A 17,488-nucleotide genomic window follows, 5' to 3' on the forward strand; every position below is an offset into this window, starting at 1 on the left:
AGTGGCATGATAGTACGAAGGAGGACTGGCCAATCGTTTTTCAAGCTCCTCCTGGCGGCACTTTTGATATCCCGCTTCGATCACTATGGAGTGAGGATACGGTCAACCTCTTTTGTGCTGGTCGTTGCATCGACGGAGACAGGGCTGCTAGCAGCGCATTCAGAGTGATGGGAACGGCTTTGGCAACAGGTCAGGCCGCAGGAATAGCAGCTGCGTTGAGAGCGATGAATAATGCGGATCCCGATGCAGCCGATGTGAGGATTCACTTGATGAAGAACGGCGCCTTCCTGGATCGTCACAACCTCGTCAAGGCTGCATATGTTGAGGAGCCAGCTGGTCGAAACTTGAGCCATCTAGAGGCACTAGAGGGACACTAGGACCATTTCAAGCTATAGCCATGAATAGAATCCAGTGTCATCAATGTCCATCTCCCAATTTACTAGGCTGTGGGTCGAGTATGGGATGTTATCGAAATTCCAATCGACGGCAACATTGTCTGTCGACGAAGGCGGGACGCTGAGTTCTGCCTGGTTGAAATTCGATGAAAGCAATCCCTCGGTCGGCCGGGGAACGAGATCGTTATCAGAAATGTGCATCGATGATTCCCATGTCCCCACGCCAGGCATGTAGTTCTGCCTTTGGGATCGAGTCAGATGTGAATCTGGAATGTCCGTGGGGTTGACTCGATGTTGTGCAACAGGAGAATCACGGACACCTGGTTCATAAGGAATGCCGCGTTCAGAATCATCTCCGCGATTGGCCTTGGCCTGGGCTAAAAGGGACAGGAGCTTTTGCCACCTTCGTTCACGAAGACCGTTGGGAATATGATCTTTCCAGTCTCTGAAAAAGCCATCGATCGCGGCCCAGGCTCTGCCATCATGAGATGGTCGACGCGATACACCGAGGCTGTGGAGGAGAAAGGCGACGGCGTCCCATTCAACATATTGCTGGAACAACCACACCCAACGAGAGTATTTGTCATTGCTCCTCAGATCATGCGCATATTCAATGATGTCAATACTACTGTTGACCAAATCTTCTTTTTGCTCTTCAGTTAATGTTGATGAATTGTTGCGACTGGGGCGATGAATCGTGAGTTTCATCTTGGCGAGAATCAAGCGCGATGCCGTCAAGGTCAAAAAGCATATTGGGATCTTTTTGTCGCAATATTTGAGATGTTTGTCATCCAACTCCTTGAGAAGAGCATCGATAAAGGACGTTTTCTCAGCCAAGTTCAAAATTGCATAGCCATTGTCAACCGTGAATTTTTGCGAAAAGACAACCTTCCTTGCTGCGTAGCTGATGTCGAATCTTGTGAAGCAGAAAAGCATTTCAGTGCGATTATGATTTTCTCCAAGGGGATTGGTCATGTCAAGATCGAGGTCGCTATCATTAGCGTTGGAAGGATACTTTGTGTCAAAATTATGCTCACAAATCAAGGGATCCATGTCGTTGTCCTCGGCTGTGCGAACGTCGAGTATGCAGATGTGCCACCACAATCGCCTTCTCATCTCTGCCATGAAAGGTGGGAGCCCTAGAGTCGCGGGATCACGGTGCAAGCCAAGTTTGGTTGCTAGGCGGTGTAACAGGCCCACCAAGGACCAAACGTACGTCTTGTCGACAGCTTGTCTTGCACATATGAGCCAAAGAGTCAAAGCTTGTAGAGTGGGCACATCTGGAGTAATCATGAAATTCGCTCTCGCTAGGCTGCATTCGATACCAGTCCTGTAACGGTCGAGGAGGACTGAGCGTTCCTCGAACAAGAGGGATTTGGAGGCCATCGGGCATTGTAAACTGGTGACTGCAGCATAGTATATTGCAAACATGAGAGCTTCCATTGGAGGAGGAATAGCGGCCAGATGGCCCGTAGCTCTGAGGAGTTGACATTGGGTTGTTGGAACGTGAAGTAGTTTCAGAAGTGGATCAACATTTTCGAGATAGATTTGCCACAAACTGAAGATTTTAGCTTCTGGTGGGTGCAAATGAGCCAGGCCACCTGGGTTTGGAGAAATGCTCATGCCGAAAATGAAGCGTTGGTAGTGATTGTTAAGATTCTCATTAGGCTGGGCAGTCAGCGGGATGGAAGATGATGCTGCGTTTGCCTGCTGGACAGACGATGATTCGGATGGCAGTTCTTGTAGTTCTGCTTCGTCTTCTAAAGCGTTCCAGAAACTCCCGTTCACGAACCGGGTATCACCTTGTTCAACGAGCAATCTTCCACTCTGCGGGAGGGTTTCTTTCTTATTCATTCCGTTGCCTGGTGCTGAGATAAGGTGATGGTCCGGTGTAGGTTGATTTTCTGGGGATGTCTCAATGGCACCTCTGGCTTCTAGCCTCGCCATCGATGCCTCAATACGCCGCAGTCTCGCGAGGACGTCATCAGCTGGAGGTTTGAGGACTTCATGTTCTGGAGTTGGATAGACGCATTGAACGCGAATTTTGGTGCAGTAGCCACATGGCTGAATCCTGTCACATCTGATTTTTCGCTTACGACAGGCAATGCAGCTCCGTCCTGGCGCAACCCTTGGTAGACGGGAGTTGCCAAGGACTGGGTTTACCTCAGTCGGCGACATCTCTGTAGAAATATGCTAACAATAGATGCCCATTCAGCGCTTACTAAAGTTAGAGAGTGATTAAGAGCATAGATAGTCCCACAGCACATTAAAATGGCAGCTTAAAAGTCAACGCGCGCTCAGGGATCGAAGCTTGCGGCTGATCCGTCGAGATGGTAGACGAAGTGATTGTGAGAGGAGAGAAACCATTACATATGAGTAAGGTACTGTATACAGTGTGACAGTACCTGTCAAATAAATTGGAAAGGAGCAATACTTCCCCGCGCTTCGCAGAAGCATTAGAAATACAGAGAAGCATACCTAAGGAGCTGGTAGGGGCAGGGCATTGTCGGGCTACGGCCGAGGGGCTCCTCGGGCCAGCATTTCTCCACCAAAGCCCCTCGGCCACCCCAGATATCATCCTCATTAAATTCTGACGGTCAGAAACTCGCGTCAAAACATCATTACTCAGTGCCAAAGTTACGCAATGAACCACAAATTGAGGCCGGATAAAGTCCAGGAAGGGCTTGAAGACAGCCGAGGGGCTTCTGACGCATTTAGTGATAGATGAAATATAAAACTATTAATGTTCCCACAGTCAAATCTTAGTTCACATTCCCACATCCATAACTGACTTTGGTTACTTCATTCTACACACCTATCAATTTCTTCATCTTCATCTCTCATCGCTCGGCAAAGTCTCCAACTTTCAAAATGGCTCCGCCAGTCGTCGTTCTCGTAACTGGCTCCTTTGCTCTACCTGAGTTCTATGATGACCTCTTCGCCATAGTCCGTGCCGGTGAAGTTGAGATCACCGCACTGCACAGTCCTACCGTAGGGTTAAGTGCTGGCGAGGGCCGACCTAATGTCGCGCCACCGACCATGTACGATGATGCAGCGTATATTGCGGGTGAGGTGGAGAAGCTAGCTGATCAAGGCCGCGACGTCATCTTGTTGGGTCACTCGTATGGAGGTGTACCTGTCTCTGAGTCGACCAAGGGTTTGAGCAAGGATCAAAGAAAGACACAGGGGAAGAAAGGGGGACTCGTCGCTCTTGGTTACATGACCTGTTTGGTCCCTGCAGTGGGCGGCTCGGCTCGTGATGTGTTGTCTAAAGTCCCGGATGAGGGCAAGACGCCGATGAACATTGGGGTGAGTCAATATTATCTGACGTCGTCATGTGTCGTTTTTGTTGTTATACTAGATTGAGCATCGTCCGTGAATGAGTCGTTTGCTTATCGAATCTTCTTTGCTGACCTGTCATCGATCGTTTCTGTAGGACGACGGCTGGATGTCACAAGGGAAACCTGAGATCACCGCTGCCATTATCATGCAGACACAGCCGCTCGAAGTTGCTACTAGCTGGGTCAGGAAGTTTCCAAAACACTCAGCCGTCAGCTTTACCAATCCTTTGACCCATCCAGGCTATAAGGACGTACCCGTCTCGTACCTCTTTTGTGAAATCGACAAGTGTATTCCCCCCGACGTTCAGCAGGATGGAATCGACATCATTGAGAAGGCGAGTGGGAACAAAGTGCATGTTACCAAAATCAACGCTGATCATTGTCCCAATTTTACTGCTTCTTCAGAAACAGCAGCCTGGATTGTGGACATTGTCAAGCGAAATAGTTAGGAACGGTCGCATAGAAGTGACAGAGAATTCATCTAGCCACTATAATTGCTTCACTTTCCATATGCGCAGGCCAAATTAAGGCTTTGGGGCCAACTTGCTATGTTCGGAATGATCTATATTGTTCACTTCTAGGATCAGTGGCCCTGATTGCCTTAAAAATATCTCCAGACTTGACCTATGGTTTCCCAGTAGAATTGACAATACTATCCAGGAGGGCATCCAGATGACCAGATTCCAGACCCAGCAACATATTCGACAAGTCCTCATCGACTGAATAATTCGATCTGAGACCACCCAAGTTGCTCCATATAGATGCTTGTACGAGTGGGAAGTTGCCTGTAAAGTCACCCGCGGCCACCTGCTTCCTTCCCTCCTCTACCATATCAGAGGTGTTCACTCTCTCCACGGACCAGCTTTGTTTTGACGCCAGCTCAAGGGATTTGAGGATTTGGTTCTGAGACGCCGCCACTGTCTCAACGTAGAGATATCTGTTTGCTGTCTCTGATGCTTTCTGTAGGATGGCTATCAATGACCTTGCAACGTCGTCCTGGTTCGTAGCTGAGAATGGAACTGAACCTTCATCCCAGATTCGGGCCTTCTTGCTAGCGATATCAAACCCGAGAAATCCATTTTTGAGGCCCTGGACGCTGTCAGTGTGAAATGCGAACAGAACCAATCCTAGAAACATACCCAGTCAAATAAGGGACCTACAGCCAATCCAGTCCAACTCAAGCCCGTGTGTTCTTTCTCTTTCAGGTAATTTAAGACCTCCAGCTTGGTTCCGAATACTGGCACTAGATCGCAGACCGCAGCACTTTGTGTATTGCTGGAGAATTCGGAGGGGATGAAACGTTGAACCTTGGCCTTGATGGCAGCATCAATAAGGACCTTCTGGTCAAGGAAGGCGGCTGCCCCAACGGTACTGATAATAGCATCCTGACCCTCAAATGCTTTCACTAACTCTGACTCAGAATTGTAATCGGCCTTGACAACGGAGACTTGGGGAGGAAAGGAGGCAGGGCTTGAGCTTCTGACCAAGACCGTAATCTTGAAAGACGATAGTCGCAGAAATCCATGAAGAACAATTGTGCCGAGGGGTCCAGAAGCCTGTATGATTGGTGAGAAGGAGTACTTCAATGTTTTAGCTGGGAACATACATACCCCAATGATAGTCACCTTGCTAATTTGATTCATCGCCGACATCATGCTCAAATTCTGTTAGAAGCCTTTAACATATCGACCGCATGATTATGGCAACGATTCAACTAAGTATTTGTCTACATAACTCAACCTCCTATCTTCCCACCGATTTCTAAGCATCGGTGATGATGGTGAAGGCTCTGCATCACCCATAAGAGCAGGCTGTACATTTTACAAATCGCTACCTCGCTTTGAAGCACATACCCCTCTCAAAGACTCACGCCCCGTTTTGAGGAAATCAATTTGACCAAAAGTAAATCCAGGATGTGGAGCCTTCGCAGGTGTTTATGGTCACCGATCGAATCATCCGAGGTGCGGAGGAGCGCAGCCTGTCCTCCGCTGTCCGCTCTTTGCGCTCCGTACCTCCGCCCCTTTCACTCGCTCCGTCTCCTCGACATCCCAAAGTTGTCTAGAAGCTCCTCGTCTTTCAATGTTTCTCTCGAGCTCAATCGCGACATTGAGGCACTTATCTCCGAGCCCCGCGCGTGGCGCTGCAAGATGTTAAGTCTAGACGCTGCGGTGTACGTTTGATGACGTGACATTCTGGGGGAGACTTTCTTGTCAAGCGAATATTGAGTTCCGGCCAATCTTCTGTGTGGGAAAAGGTATCGCAGGAACATGGTCATCTACTGATCAATCTTTAGAGAAGCCTCATCCGTACGGTCCCGTACGGATCTCCACTTGAGTCTTCATTGCACCCATCCGATACTGTATCGGATGCGCTCGATCCCTGGAATCTGCCCCGTGGGGTATCAGGTAGACATATGAATCAGGCGAGGCGGGCACACTCCGACAGGGAAAATCATAAAACGAATCTCTTCTACCCTCATATCATGCACTCTATCACCATTCTCTCCCCCATTGTCAGCCAATCATTCTGAACATACCATCAACCATGGACAAACCTGACAGTGTTCATGTTCAAGCACTCTCCTTTGGTGAAAAGGCAGAAGCCTTAGCCATTGAAGTCGACCCTGATGCCGGTTTGAGCGAACAAGAGCGGCAAAAGAAGGTGTGCCTTTCCATTCCATTCCATTTCAATGTCCATCATAGTTGCGTATGGCTAATATCGCGGTTGTCAGGACCGTCAATTACTTTGGAAACTTGACCTCCATCTCATACCTTGGCTTTGTCTCCTGTAAGAAATTGTGATCCTCTTTAGCCGATAGAATGTTTTTGATTCTTTGCGCACCCCATGCACCTCGACCATACATAATCTGCGATAGATCTTGCAATAATGCCATTAACTAACTACTCTTCCATACAACAGGTACTTGATCTCATTTTTGGACAGGACCAACATCGGAAATGCCAAGATCGCTGGTTTGCAACGAGACTTGAATATGACAGATGGGCAATGGAATGCATCTCTGGCTATCTTTTTTGTTTCTTACAGCGTATTTGAACCCGTCAGCAATGTACTGCTGAAGAAATTCCGTCCCAGCAGGTACATCCCAACCATGTAAGTGGCGCGAGAAACTTTCACGTTTGCTGCTGAATCTTTAAAAGTGTGGTAATTTGGGGTATTGCATGCATGTGCTGTGGATTGGTCAACAACTTTGCCGGGCTGGCAACAGCTCGATGGTTTCTAGGCATGTTCGAAGCTGGGCTGTTCCCTGGTAAGTTCGCCCTACGAATGCCGGTTATATGCCCTCTCTAATTTTAGGCTGCAACTTTTACCTCTCCTGCTGGTATAGGCGGTCTGAATTTGGTGTTCGATCTGCTATCTTCTTCAGTGCTGCAGCTATTGCCGGTTCTTTTGGCGGACTCCTGGCTGCGGCCATTACAAACATGCACGACGTAGGTGGCAAGCCGGGATGGGCGTGGATCTTCATCTTGGAGGGACTTCTCACGATCATGATTGGTGTCATATCTATTTGGATGGTTCACGATTTCCCCGACGAAGCAACCTTCCTCTCTGAGGAGGATCGCCTGCGCGTCTATCATCATTTGAAAAAAGATCAACAATCGAGTGCAGAGCACGAATCATTCCAATGGGCACATGTCATGGCAAGCCTGCGTGATTGGAAGACATACACAGGCTGTCTTGTTTACATGGGCGCCGGAGGAGGATTGTATGCGTTCAGTCTATTTCTTCCTACCAGTAAGCCATGCTCGAGATTCGTAAAGCTTGCCTTACTGACCAAAATGAACAGTTCTTGCTGAGCTAGGGTACCGGACTACCACGGCACAGCTGATGTCGGTCCCGCCGTATGTCGCAGCAGCTTTGCTGACTATTGGAATCGGGTTCATCGCGGACAAGACACGACAGCGAGGGCTATTCGCGATATTAGTCTCGTCCTTGGGCATCATCGGCTTTGGCATCCTCATTAGTGACGCGCCAGTCGGTGCAAAGTACGCAGCAACCTTCCTGGCCGCCATGGGAATCTACCCATGTATTCCCAACACAGTTACTTGGGTGGCCAACAACACCGAAGGCGTGTACAAACGAGGCATCACACTTGGGATTGCCATGGGTTGGGCAAACCTCCAGGGCGTGGTCATCAGCAATGTCTACCGGGGTACCGATGCTCCACGATTCATTACAGGCCATGCTGTTGTTCTCGGCTATCTCGGACTTGCTCTTTTTGGGGGCTCGATCTTGCAATACCTTTTGCTGCGTCGAGAAAACCAGATTCGAAAGTCCGGAGCTCGGAGCGATATTCTTGAGGGAAAATCTGAACATGACATCCGGCTGATGGGTGACAAGAGGTGAGCTTCCAACCAACGTTCTCGACCGAATTTCTAATATCATCTCTAGGCCAGATTTCATCTATACGCTGTGATAGGGCGGTTAATATTGGGGCGGAGGAGACACATCGTCGCTCAGGTTTAGTCTGGACTGTCCATACTTACTTCTTGTGATCATAGTGTGGAAATTGCCAAATGGATCATGCTGCAACCCGGGGATCCTTTCATGGTGTGCATCAATGTCGAAGCCTGTTAGCCACAGAAGACTCTTGCAAGTATACCGAATCATCTGTGTTTTATTACAAGTAATCTGTCGCTCCGCTAATCCGAGTGACCTTGCCTGCTTCCGCCACGCTAGCTATGGTACAATCGAAATACATCCACCTCCCCAGATATGACCGGGAAGCGTTTCAACCCGGACAATATCTATCAATCTGAAATCGGTTCTGTCCTCCTCTGCTCCCTAAACGTCTTCGTTTATTGACATGCCCCCTCCTTCAGCGACCGCTTCAATGATGCCGTATCTCCTCCCCAGACCCGGCACCGTGGCCAAGCTTGCAGCTTGCCCCGTATATTTTTGCCCTTCCCCGAGCACTCTGTCTTCTCAACCCGAGGAGTGAACTCTGAAGGGGGATGTAGAGAAGCAGAGGGGCCGAGTGAAATCAGGCCTCGTAATAAAACAAACACGATTTTTTCAACACTGGAAACAATTATGAGTGGAGTGGTAATAGAACAGAGTAGCATGGCATGATTTTGAATGCGTGACTCGTCGACACAGGATGGTATGGGTGTGTATGTGAGATCAGCGTATGGGTATGTCGAGACCTTGACTCATGGTTGGATTCCGAGATATGTCGAAGTTCTGTGGGTCAACCTGAAGGAGCTCGAAGGCATGGCAGGAAAAGTCGCTCAATCGCAAGAAAAGTGTAGGGGGACGCGGTTTGGCTGGAACTGGCAGGACTAATCGACCCAATTGGGAGCTTAGAAACCGCCCATTCCACCCATGCCGCCCATACCGCCCATGCCACCCATAGGAGGTCCAGCAGATTTCTCCTCCGGAGCTTCCACAATAGCGACTTCAGTCGTTCCAAGAAGCGAGGCAACGCCAGAGGCATCGACAAGAGCTGTGCGGACCACCTTGAGGGGGTCGACAATACCCTTGGAAAGCATATCCACATATTCGCCAGAAGCGGAATCGAAGCCTCTGGTGAAGTCAGAGGCATACTCGTCAGTGAGTTTGCCGACGACGACGCTGCCCTCCAGACCAGCATTCTCAACGATCTTCCTCGCAGGTCTGGTGATGGCATTCTTGATGATGCTGACACCAAGCTGTTGGTCGAAGTTGGAAGGCTTGACGCCACCCAGGGCATTGGCCGAGGCTTTGATCAAAGCAGTGCCACCACCGGGAAGGATACCTTCCTCCACTGCAGCGCGTGTGGCATTGAGAGCATCGACAACACGATCTTTCTTCTCACCGACCTCAACTTCAGAGGCACCACCAACTTTGATGACGGCGACACCACCACTGAGTTTGGCGAGACGTTCCTGAAGCTTCTCCTTCTCATACTCAGATGTGGATGGGTCGGCCATGACACCTCGGATTTGTTCGCATCGCTGGGCAATGGCATCTTTGCTACCTTCGCCGTTGAGAATAATAGTGTCTTCCTTGGTAATGGTGATGCTTCCGGTGGATCCGAGCATGTCGGGTGTGGCCTTTTCCAGCTTAATCTCAAGCTCATCGGTGAAGACAGTGGCGTTCGTCAGGATACCAATATCGCCGAGGATGCTCTTGCGGTTGTCACCAAAGCCTGGAGCCTTGACAGCCGCGACTTGGAGTTGTCCACGGAGCTTATTGAGAATGCAGACGGCCAGTGCCTCGCCGTCAATATCCTCAGCAATGATAACAAGAGGTCGTCGGAGTTGGGTGGAGGCCTCGAGAGCAGGGATGATGTCCTGAACAGCCGAGATCTTCTTCTCTGACAGGAGGATCAATGGCTTTTCGAATTCGATCTTTTGAGATTTTGTATCGGTGATAAAGTAAGGAGACGTGAATCCACGGTCAAATCGCATACCCTCGGTGATCTCAAGCTCGTCTTCGATAGTCTTTCCCTCCTTGACGGTAATGACACCTTCCTTTCCGACTCTTTCCATGGCATTGGAGATGAGAGAGCCCACGTGAGTATCGCCGTTGGCAGAAATGGTGGCGACCTGGGCAATTTCTGCGCTGGTTGTGATGTCCTTCTTGTTCTTTTGGAGGTAGTCCACGACAGCTTCAACAGCGGCCTGGGTACCTCTTCTCAGGTCCATAGGATTGCAACCAGCTGCGACATTCTTGACGGTCTCGGAGAAGATGGCGGATGCGAGGACGGTAGCGGTGGTGGTGCCATCACCTGCGACTTCATTGGTCTTAGAGGCAACATCTTGAATGAGGCGGGCTCCAAGGTTCTCGAACTTGTCCTGGAGAGTGACAGCTTTCGCGACGGTGACACCATCTGCAAGTGATGTTAGATGACTGCTGTGGAGTGCTTGGTTGTGGGATGTGAGCTACCTTTTGTGATCTTGGGTGAACCGTAGCTAGATTCGATCAAAACATTGCGGCCTTTGGGACCGAGGGTTGTTGCTACGGCTTTTGAGAGGGTATCAACACCCTTGAGGAGAGCTGCACGACCTTCGACGCCAAACTTGAGCTCTTTATGGGCAAAGCGGAGTTGTTGTAAACTCCTGCCGGATGTTCTAGAGTATGGGGAAGAAGATGAGAGGGACGACCGCGCCGCGGAAGTGAGAGCGCGTTGCATGATGAGCGATGGGATCGGAAACAGAGGCAGACAGAGATGGTGATGAAGACAGAACTCAGAGGAGGTAATGAAAGGAACACGACAATTGAGAGCAAAGGCGACCAAGACGGAGGATTGAAGACGAAGAGCAACAAAAATTTTGGAGAATCTTCGAGATCAAAACGCCGAATCACGGAACGGGAAATCTTGTCTCCGGTATTGCCTGATGGGGTTTAGATCGGATGGACTCTTGGCGTCTGCGGAGCATCACGAACCTCAACCTCGAACACTCTCGTCAACAATCTTATCATTCTATAAAACATTGCAATATACCTACAGGTCTTCTATCCTATAGCTCTACAGGTACATATATACGCGTATAACTGAATGGAATGCTAAAGTTGGATCTAAGTTACGGCCGTCGCCTCCATCAACTGTCCAAGCTTGGCTGGCAGTAACTATCTCATCTCCCATGGCGTGTTTACTTCACTGCTCCCTAGGCTTGCGACGATATCGCGTCACACAGATTGAAGCGAGTAACGCCTCTGGGAGGGTGGCTCGTGTTCGCATATATAAATCTCTCGGATCTCCCCTCCCCCTAGATACAAATTTCACAGACTTAACCCTTGGATGCGTACCCTACACCTGGTTGGTTATTCCGGCCGGTTGCAGTGCTACGAGACCGAGACCGAGATGAATTCCCATTTTCGGGTCATTAATCCCTACGGAGTGCCGAACCTGCAAAGAATAAGAAGTTGTCACCCAATGGTAACATGCGATCTCAGTTCCTACGCTGCGACTCTTCATATAAGCCAAAGTTTGACAACCAGACCAGCGAATCTGCACAGGACTATCTAGCGACTTTGAGATTCCAACAGATCATAGGAAGACAGACAATAACCATTAGGCAAGTTGGCACGTCCTACCTTACTCGTCTGGGTTGACCTCAGGTTGACGCAGAATATCGTCTAGCAAAGTGGAATCCAGTCATCGACTGTGGCGACAAGTCATAATCATTAGCAAAATGAACTGAAGCTTTGCCTAGTCCCAGAAGCTACAGAATCTCACAACTGCCTTTGTCGGAAGGGATATCGGACTCAGTACCCACCAGACTCAATGTGGCTTCGGACAAAAACCCCTTCCGTTCTGCTGTCATGTGCGCCCATTGGACGGAGAACAGCTAGAGACAAATCTGAAGATCCGCCGACTTAAATGAATGTTTACGTCTTGTGTCATTCGTGCGCCTAAGTGGAGATAACATAGTCACAGCCATCAAAAGGACACATCATTTGAAATGTGATTATATTCTCCTTGTTTCTTCGCCATCTGTCTGCACTATTGATTCAATGCATCTGTTTCCGTGGCCAACAATTAGCCAATGCTTCTGAGCATCTGTGAAACCTCCACAATTCTGATCCTCATAGTTGGACGGGGATGTCTTTGTATAGCCAGGGGAATCACAGTTCTTAAAAACTCCTGTTGTAGAGAACTCAAAGAATGCTGTTTGAAAAGACAAACCCTTCCAGCCGCCCCAGCTACTGCACTCGCAACGTGAACAAAGCGTCACAATAGAGAATGGGAGGGTTTGCAACCACTAAACAGTGAATTGCGACAGTCTAATTGGCAAACTAAGACACCCTTCTAAGACACCCACGACCACACTACATCACTCGTACTGAGGAGAAGCTATAAGCAATAAGACAGGCTGAATATCTTTACCGTCTAGTTGTGTCGCACAGTCTTTCAGCTCAACCTTTTCTTCTTGGATACAGTGTCTAAAACTATCCATTCCTAGCCTTACACCTCTCCACCCTCTTACCATGTCCCGAATCAGTTCCGACGAACAACTGAGATTCTTGCTCAGCTGCGTTCGCTATTCAAATAACGGAAAGGTGAGTACATTCCAGACAATACTTAATTCCTTAATGTTTGCAAGTTCATACTAATGCTTCGTAGGTAGATTTTGTTGAGGTGGCGAAAGAATGTGAAGTTGTTAGCAAGGGAGCTGCGTGAGTAACACCACCTGATCGAGTGCGATATAGAAGAGGTGCTGACCTGTAGCTTTAGGGCTAAACGATACGAGAGACTCTTGAAAGCAAATGGCATCCATCCTTCTGGTGGCTTGATCGCAACACCATCTTCACCCAAGTTGACACCGTCTACCAAAAGAAAGAAAAAAGCCAAAGACGATGGACAACAGCCGACAACATCGCAGTCGAAGAAGAGGAAGTTAGATCAAGATCTGTCTTTGACTGCATGTTCATCCAAGTCAACGTCTCCTGCTCATGAAGCCAGACCAGATATAAGGACAGGTTCTAAACGCATTGACATCACTGCTATCTCTTGTTCTCCTAAGCCTCCTTGTGAGGTGGTCGCAGACAGTCCTACCCATTCTCTACTTGCTCTGGTGGCTGATACAGACCCTCATTGTGAAAAGAGTACATTTCAAGCGCAGTCAGTGGCCCTGCAAGATCTCGTCCAACATGACCAAGTTCCGGCTCGGGGGTTGCCTCCTAGACGACAACATTTCAACGGCCATGTTTGCACTCAATTCCAAGAGCCATACTCGACAATTACACAGTCTTTCTCCAACTCTCCTCCTTTTGCAACCATGAGTGGCCTTCCTACTTCTGCCCATCACCAATCGTCGCTGTCTCATCCACCACAGTACTTACATGGCTCCCAAGATCCTGTGAGGGATATGTTCTCTTCTGGAGGAGTGCTTCATCCGCGCCTTCTAGTCTACCCCCAATTCCCCCAATATCATATGCCGCTACAGCCCCAGGGAACTGGCAGCACAACCCCAATAGAGGAGGTTGATCACAACTAAAATGGTCTAAATGGTAGGCCGAAGAGCAGGTCTCCGTAAGGCACGGCGAATGACGCCGTTGGTCGTCGTAAATGAGGAATCTGAGGATGGTAAGCCACTTGGCAGACCTAAGTTCAGATCACAAGTCGGGAGAAGAGTCTTGAGGTATGGATTCTTACTAGGTAAAGTACCGTTTGAATGTATGAAGCGGCAAAAGGCAGCTGAAAGCAATTGTGAGCTAGCGGTGGGGTTCGTCTTGAGGGTCGAACAATGTATTTTAGCTAATAGTCACAACGTCCTGATGATGAGGATATAGGGAAATGGGAATTTACAAGGAGCAGCCTGGGACTAGTTGCACTGAGCAACAATATCTTCCCTTATGGACTTTGTTGTTTGCTCTCAGATGTAAGCCCCTATGATGACTTTAACTACATGGCATGACACGAAATTCCTCCTTGAACAATCACATGGGCTTGGGTCATAAGACGGACAGCTGTACAGCAAGAAGTGGAAGTAGATGTAATTTTCTGCAATTCATGCAACTTTGGTTGCCCGGTTGCACATCTACCTATTCTAATGGGTATGCGGGCGTGTCTATTGGCGTTGAGCTGTGTAGGAGCTTTAGAGCTCTCATGATCATTTTTATAAAACACCGGATCTTTTGACCTCGGTAGGATGCAAAATTAACGTGATTTTGAGGGCTGGAGGCCGTCCTGTTTGGGTAGACTGCTTCAGTGAGGGGAAATCACTCAGTCTGGGTTGCCAGCTCCTCGACTGTCGGACTGATGCCGGAGACGGGCTCTGTAATTTCGATTGGGCAATTAGGCAGCTCCACTCCGTAATCTTCGAAGGCGATCTCGTCCGTGGTCGCGTTGTAGGTGACCCATCTCCGGTTCAGGAGGTCACCATCTTGAGCCCTGTCGTTGAAGTTCTGAGGAGCGAAAACAATGCTGGAAACAGCTTCTGTGTACAAAGTCACAGGAACATCCTCTGCACGAACGAAGTGATGCATGCCAAGGTTGAACCAAAGGACAAGATCCTCCTGTACAATGGATTCGTCATCGAAGAACTTGCTGAAGTCTTGCTGAGGTGCCCAGGGCAGATTGACATTTTGGACCGAGTTGGCAAATGGTTCATTGTCATGCTGACGAGTCACTGCTAGATGATGCTTGGCCATCTCACTGTTCTTGAGAGAGAATGGTGAATTTTGAACTGACAGATGAATGTTGGACTTTCCTGGAATGACGCGATAGCCTCTGGTTTCGTTCCACATATTGGTTTCGTCTTGATTAACGATACAGTACATTGCTTGATTGTTTGGCGCCCAATCCAGAGTAGTCTCCGTCTCAACGTAGCTAGCGTTGAGTTCCATTTGCTCGAATTCACCAAGGTGCGGAAACCAGGGTTGGGTTTGATTGACGACAACGAGATCAGTTCTCTCGAAGCTGTTTTCAACGCCTATGATGTCGAAATCGGCTTTCCACGTGAGGATATGGTCGTGGAAGGATCCTTGTGTTGCGGGCGCAATCCGAGGTCCGAATTTCCCTTGATCCGGATAATAAAAGCTAGATTGTAGGAAACCGCTAGCGCGCACTATAACTTCAATAGAGCCATCGCCCATGAATACGTAATCAAACATGTAGTCGTAGTTACCCACAGTAGCGATAGATCTAAGGGTTAGAGCGGCTCCCTTGACCACCCCGAGTGCGCTGAACGGGTAATTACCAGCACTGCTGCCATAGCGATGCCGGGAAAGGGGATAACCGGTGTCGTGTTCGAAAATGCAGACAGCGTCTTGATTGACAGTTGTGGCATTGCGTGTGTGGAATGAGACGTTCCAGAAGGTAGAGCCATACGGACAATCGAATCCTTCGAGCAAGGTGGCGAGATCTGTCCCCATGCTGTAGTATGTATCATGATACACGGTATTTGCAGCCTTAGGCTGATTGCCTACCCAAAAACGTTAGTCAAGGTTTAGGGTTAGGGTTGTGATTAGGGTTACCAGGGTTACCAGACCCTAGTCACGTGTCTTGTTGGACTCACCTGCGTATTGGGCCAAAGCCTCCTGCATTGAAAGCTCGTAGATGATTCTTTCTCCCTTGAATTTGATGTCGTAGAACATAATGCCTAATGATCGGGAAAAGGAGACATAGAAAGAGAATCCCAAGTATTCAACGTATTTTGCTTCTGCGTCGATCGCATAGCGCTTACCCCCCAGTTCGAGACTGGTAGGGGCGAATCTTTCCTCGAGCTCGCGGGTCCCCTGCTCAGGCTTGTGGTTGACTTGAGTCCATGATTGATCTCGTGTTTGGGTGTACTCTTGAGCAAGAGTACCAGCCTCAAAGGCTTCTCTGAGCGAAGCCTCATCGGGAAAGAATTGCGAGTTGGTGACATAGCCTCTGACGGAATAGTGAGAGGGATCAGTTCCGGAACAGTTAAGAAGAAGAAAGAAATCGATCGGCACCAAGTATGTACCCGAACCAGCATATCGGAACATGATGTTTCGGAAGCCTTGGGTTCCGTCGAATGAGACTGGAGTGCCCGCGGAATAGCTTAAAGTGGTTCGGTTATTTCCCGCTCCGAAGAAAGCAGCGCCATCGAACAAAGCTTCAGTGATATCGGAGATGTTGCCCATGGCAGAAGCAATCAGTGGGTTGACGACAGCATTCTTTGGTCCGTCGAGAGATCGGGCATCGAAGGGGACTGAACCACCAGATCCACCGTTGTATATGTAGTCGAGTTTCTGTACTGTCGTCTCACTGGAAACAGGAAGGGGTCCAATGTAGTATTCTTGGGAGTCAGGAACCTCCTTGCCTCCCTCAAAGATGATTGCACGAGCATACTTTGGTGGAAGGGGGCCGTCACCGTCAAGGTACGGCAGAACGTCGGTCTTATTGACAGGTAGAGTGTCGATCCAGAAGACGTAGTTGTCGGTGACAACAGCATCGGCAGGATCGGTCAAGTTCAGACCCGTGGCCGGGTCATGCAAGAGGGTCCAGACATCGAAGTTGTCTTGTGCGCTGATGGGAGCCCAAACATTGGCCTTTGGAGCCTCGACTGCCGGAGCATCATCGCCTGAGCAGCCACTTGTCGAAGTTTGACGTTTGGCAAGCGCGTCCAAGAGAAGCTTGCGCTCGTAGCCCAGTGCCGGGACAGCAGAAGCTGCCACTGAAGTGGCAAGACCTCCAAGAGCGATGAACTTGAGATGCATTTTCACCGAAATCCTCTTTCACACGCTGTCTAAATCTCTTGCTCTCTCTTGCAAGGATGGCTGACAGTGGCGAGACCCGGCTTTTTATCCTTACGAGGACTGTCCTAGTCCGGCTCGAGCGACTACTTCATGCTGTGCATTTTCCCCGAAAATCCTGTACCAAAGGAATGGATGCCCTTCTCCGAACAGGCTTGGATCAAAGACAGGCGGGGCCTGCTGCCAAGATTTCGAGTTCGTGGCAGCCATGGAAAACCATGTGGGAAGATAACGTGAAATGCCGCAAGCTTCATAGGAAGACAGCTCCATACATCAGGTCATTACCGCACCCGATTGGGCCCTCTTGTGAGAGCTATTGTACCTGCGGGAATGCATTTGCCGGCGGCTTGAGCTATTGTACCTGCTAGTGTTCATTTGCCAACGGCTTGGGCTATTGCTCGGGAGCTGCGGTGTAAGATATCAGTGGTCAGTTGTTGCTATCTCAGGTCTTGGAAATCGACGTTTATGCAACAACGCTGGGCATAGGTGGAGTGTGGGGAATCTGGCGGACTTTTGGGACCCGTTACGAGCGTTCAAGTGATATGTAGCGCTCAAATCCGCTTGCAAGGGATTAACTAACTT

The 17,488-nt window shown here is 49.2% G+C and overlaps 4 protein-coding genes across 4 annotated transcripts; 1 reads left to right on the plus strand and 3 right to left on the minus strand.

Moving 5' to 3' along the window:
• Positions 1-389: 389 nt before the first annotated feature.
• PV10_03966 (uncharacterized protein) lies at positions 390-2,573 on the minus strand (the record flags this gene model as incomplete). Its single annotated transcript, XM_016368480.1, has 1 exon — positions 390-2,573. One exon carries the CDS (start codon positions 2,571-2,573, stop codon positions 390-392), a length of 2,184 nt encoding a protein of 727 aa, XP_016224268.1.
• A 3,707-nt stretch (positions 2,574-6,280) lies between these two features.
• Positions 6,281-8,171, plus strand: PV10_03967 (uncharacterized protein; the record flags this gene model as incomplete). Its single annotated transcript, XM_016368481.1, has 7 exons — positions 6,281-6,397; positions 6,468-6,523; positions 6,656-6,847; positions 6,895-7,004; positions 7,052-7,489; positions 7,542-8,097; positions 8,147-8,171. 7 exons carry the CDS (start codon positions 6,281-6,283, stop codon positions 8,169-8,171), a joined length of 1,494 nt encoding a protein of 497 aa, XP_016224269.1.
• On the minus strand, positions 8,143-10,981 carry PV10_03968 (hsp60-like protein). The gene is made up of 3 exons (XM_016368482.1): positions 10,625-10,981; positions 8,242-10,568; positions 8,143-8,165 (listed from the first exon to the last, which is right to left on the minus strand). Exons 1-2 carry the CDS (start codon positions 10,869-10,871, stop codon positions 9,058-9,060), a joined length of 1,758 nt encoding a protein of 585 aa, XP_016224270.1. The 5' UTR covers positions 10,872-10,981; the 3' UTR covers positions 8,143-8,165; positions 8,242-9,057.
• A 3,229-nt stretch (positions 10,982-14,210) lies between these two features.
• Positions 14,211-16,870, minus strand: PV10_03969 (uncharacterized protein; the record flags this gene model as incomplete). The annotated part of the gene is made up of 2 exons (XM_016368483.1): positions 14,211-15,609; positions 15,703-16,870. 2 exons carry the CDS (start codon positions 16,868-16,870, stop codon positions 14,405-14,407), a joined length of 2,373 nt encoding a protein of 790 aa, XP_016224271.1. The 3' UTR covers positions 14,211-14,404.
• Between the last annotated feature and the right edge of the window lie 618 nt (positions 16,871-17,488).

This window comes from Exophiala mesophila (genome assembly GCF_000836275.1).
Source record: "Exophiala mesophila strain CBS 40295 unplaced genomic scaffold supercont1.3, whole genome shotgun sequence".
In the NCBI taxonomy this organism is placed as follows: Eukaryota; Fungi; Ascomycota; class Eurotiomycetes; order Chaetothyriales; family Herpotrichiellaceae; genus Exophiala; species Exophiala mesophila.

Bases quoted from the DNA above. Each gene is read 5' to 3' on its own strand.
- PV10_03968 (XM_016368482.1), bottom strand. From the start codon at position 10,871: ATGCAACGCGCTCTCACTTCCGCGGCGCGGTCGTCCCTCTCATCTTCT. The intron at 10,569-10,624 runs GTAGCTCACATC...CATCACTTGCAG, and splicing joins TTCACCCAAGATCACAAAAG to ATGGTGTCACCGTCGCGAAA.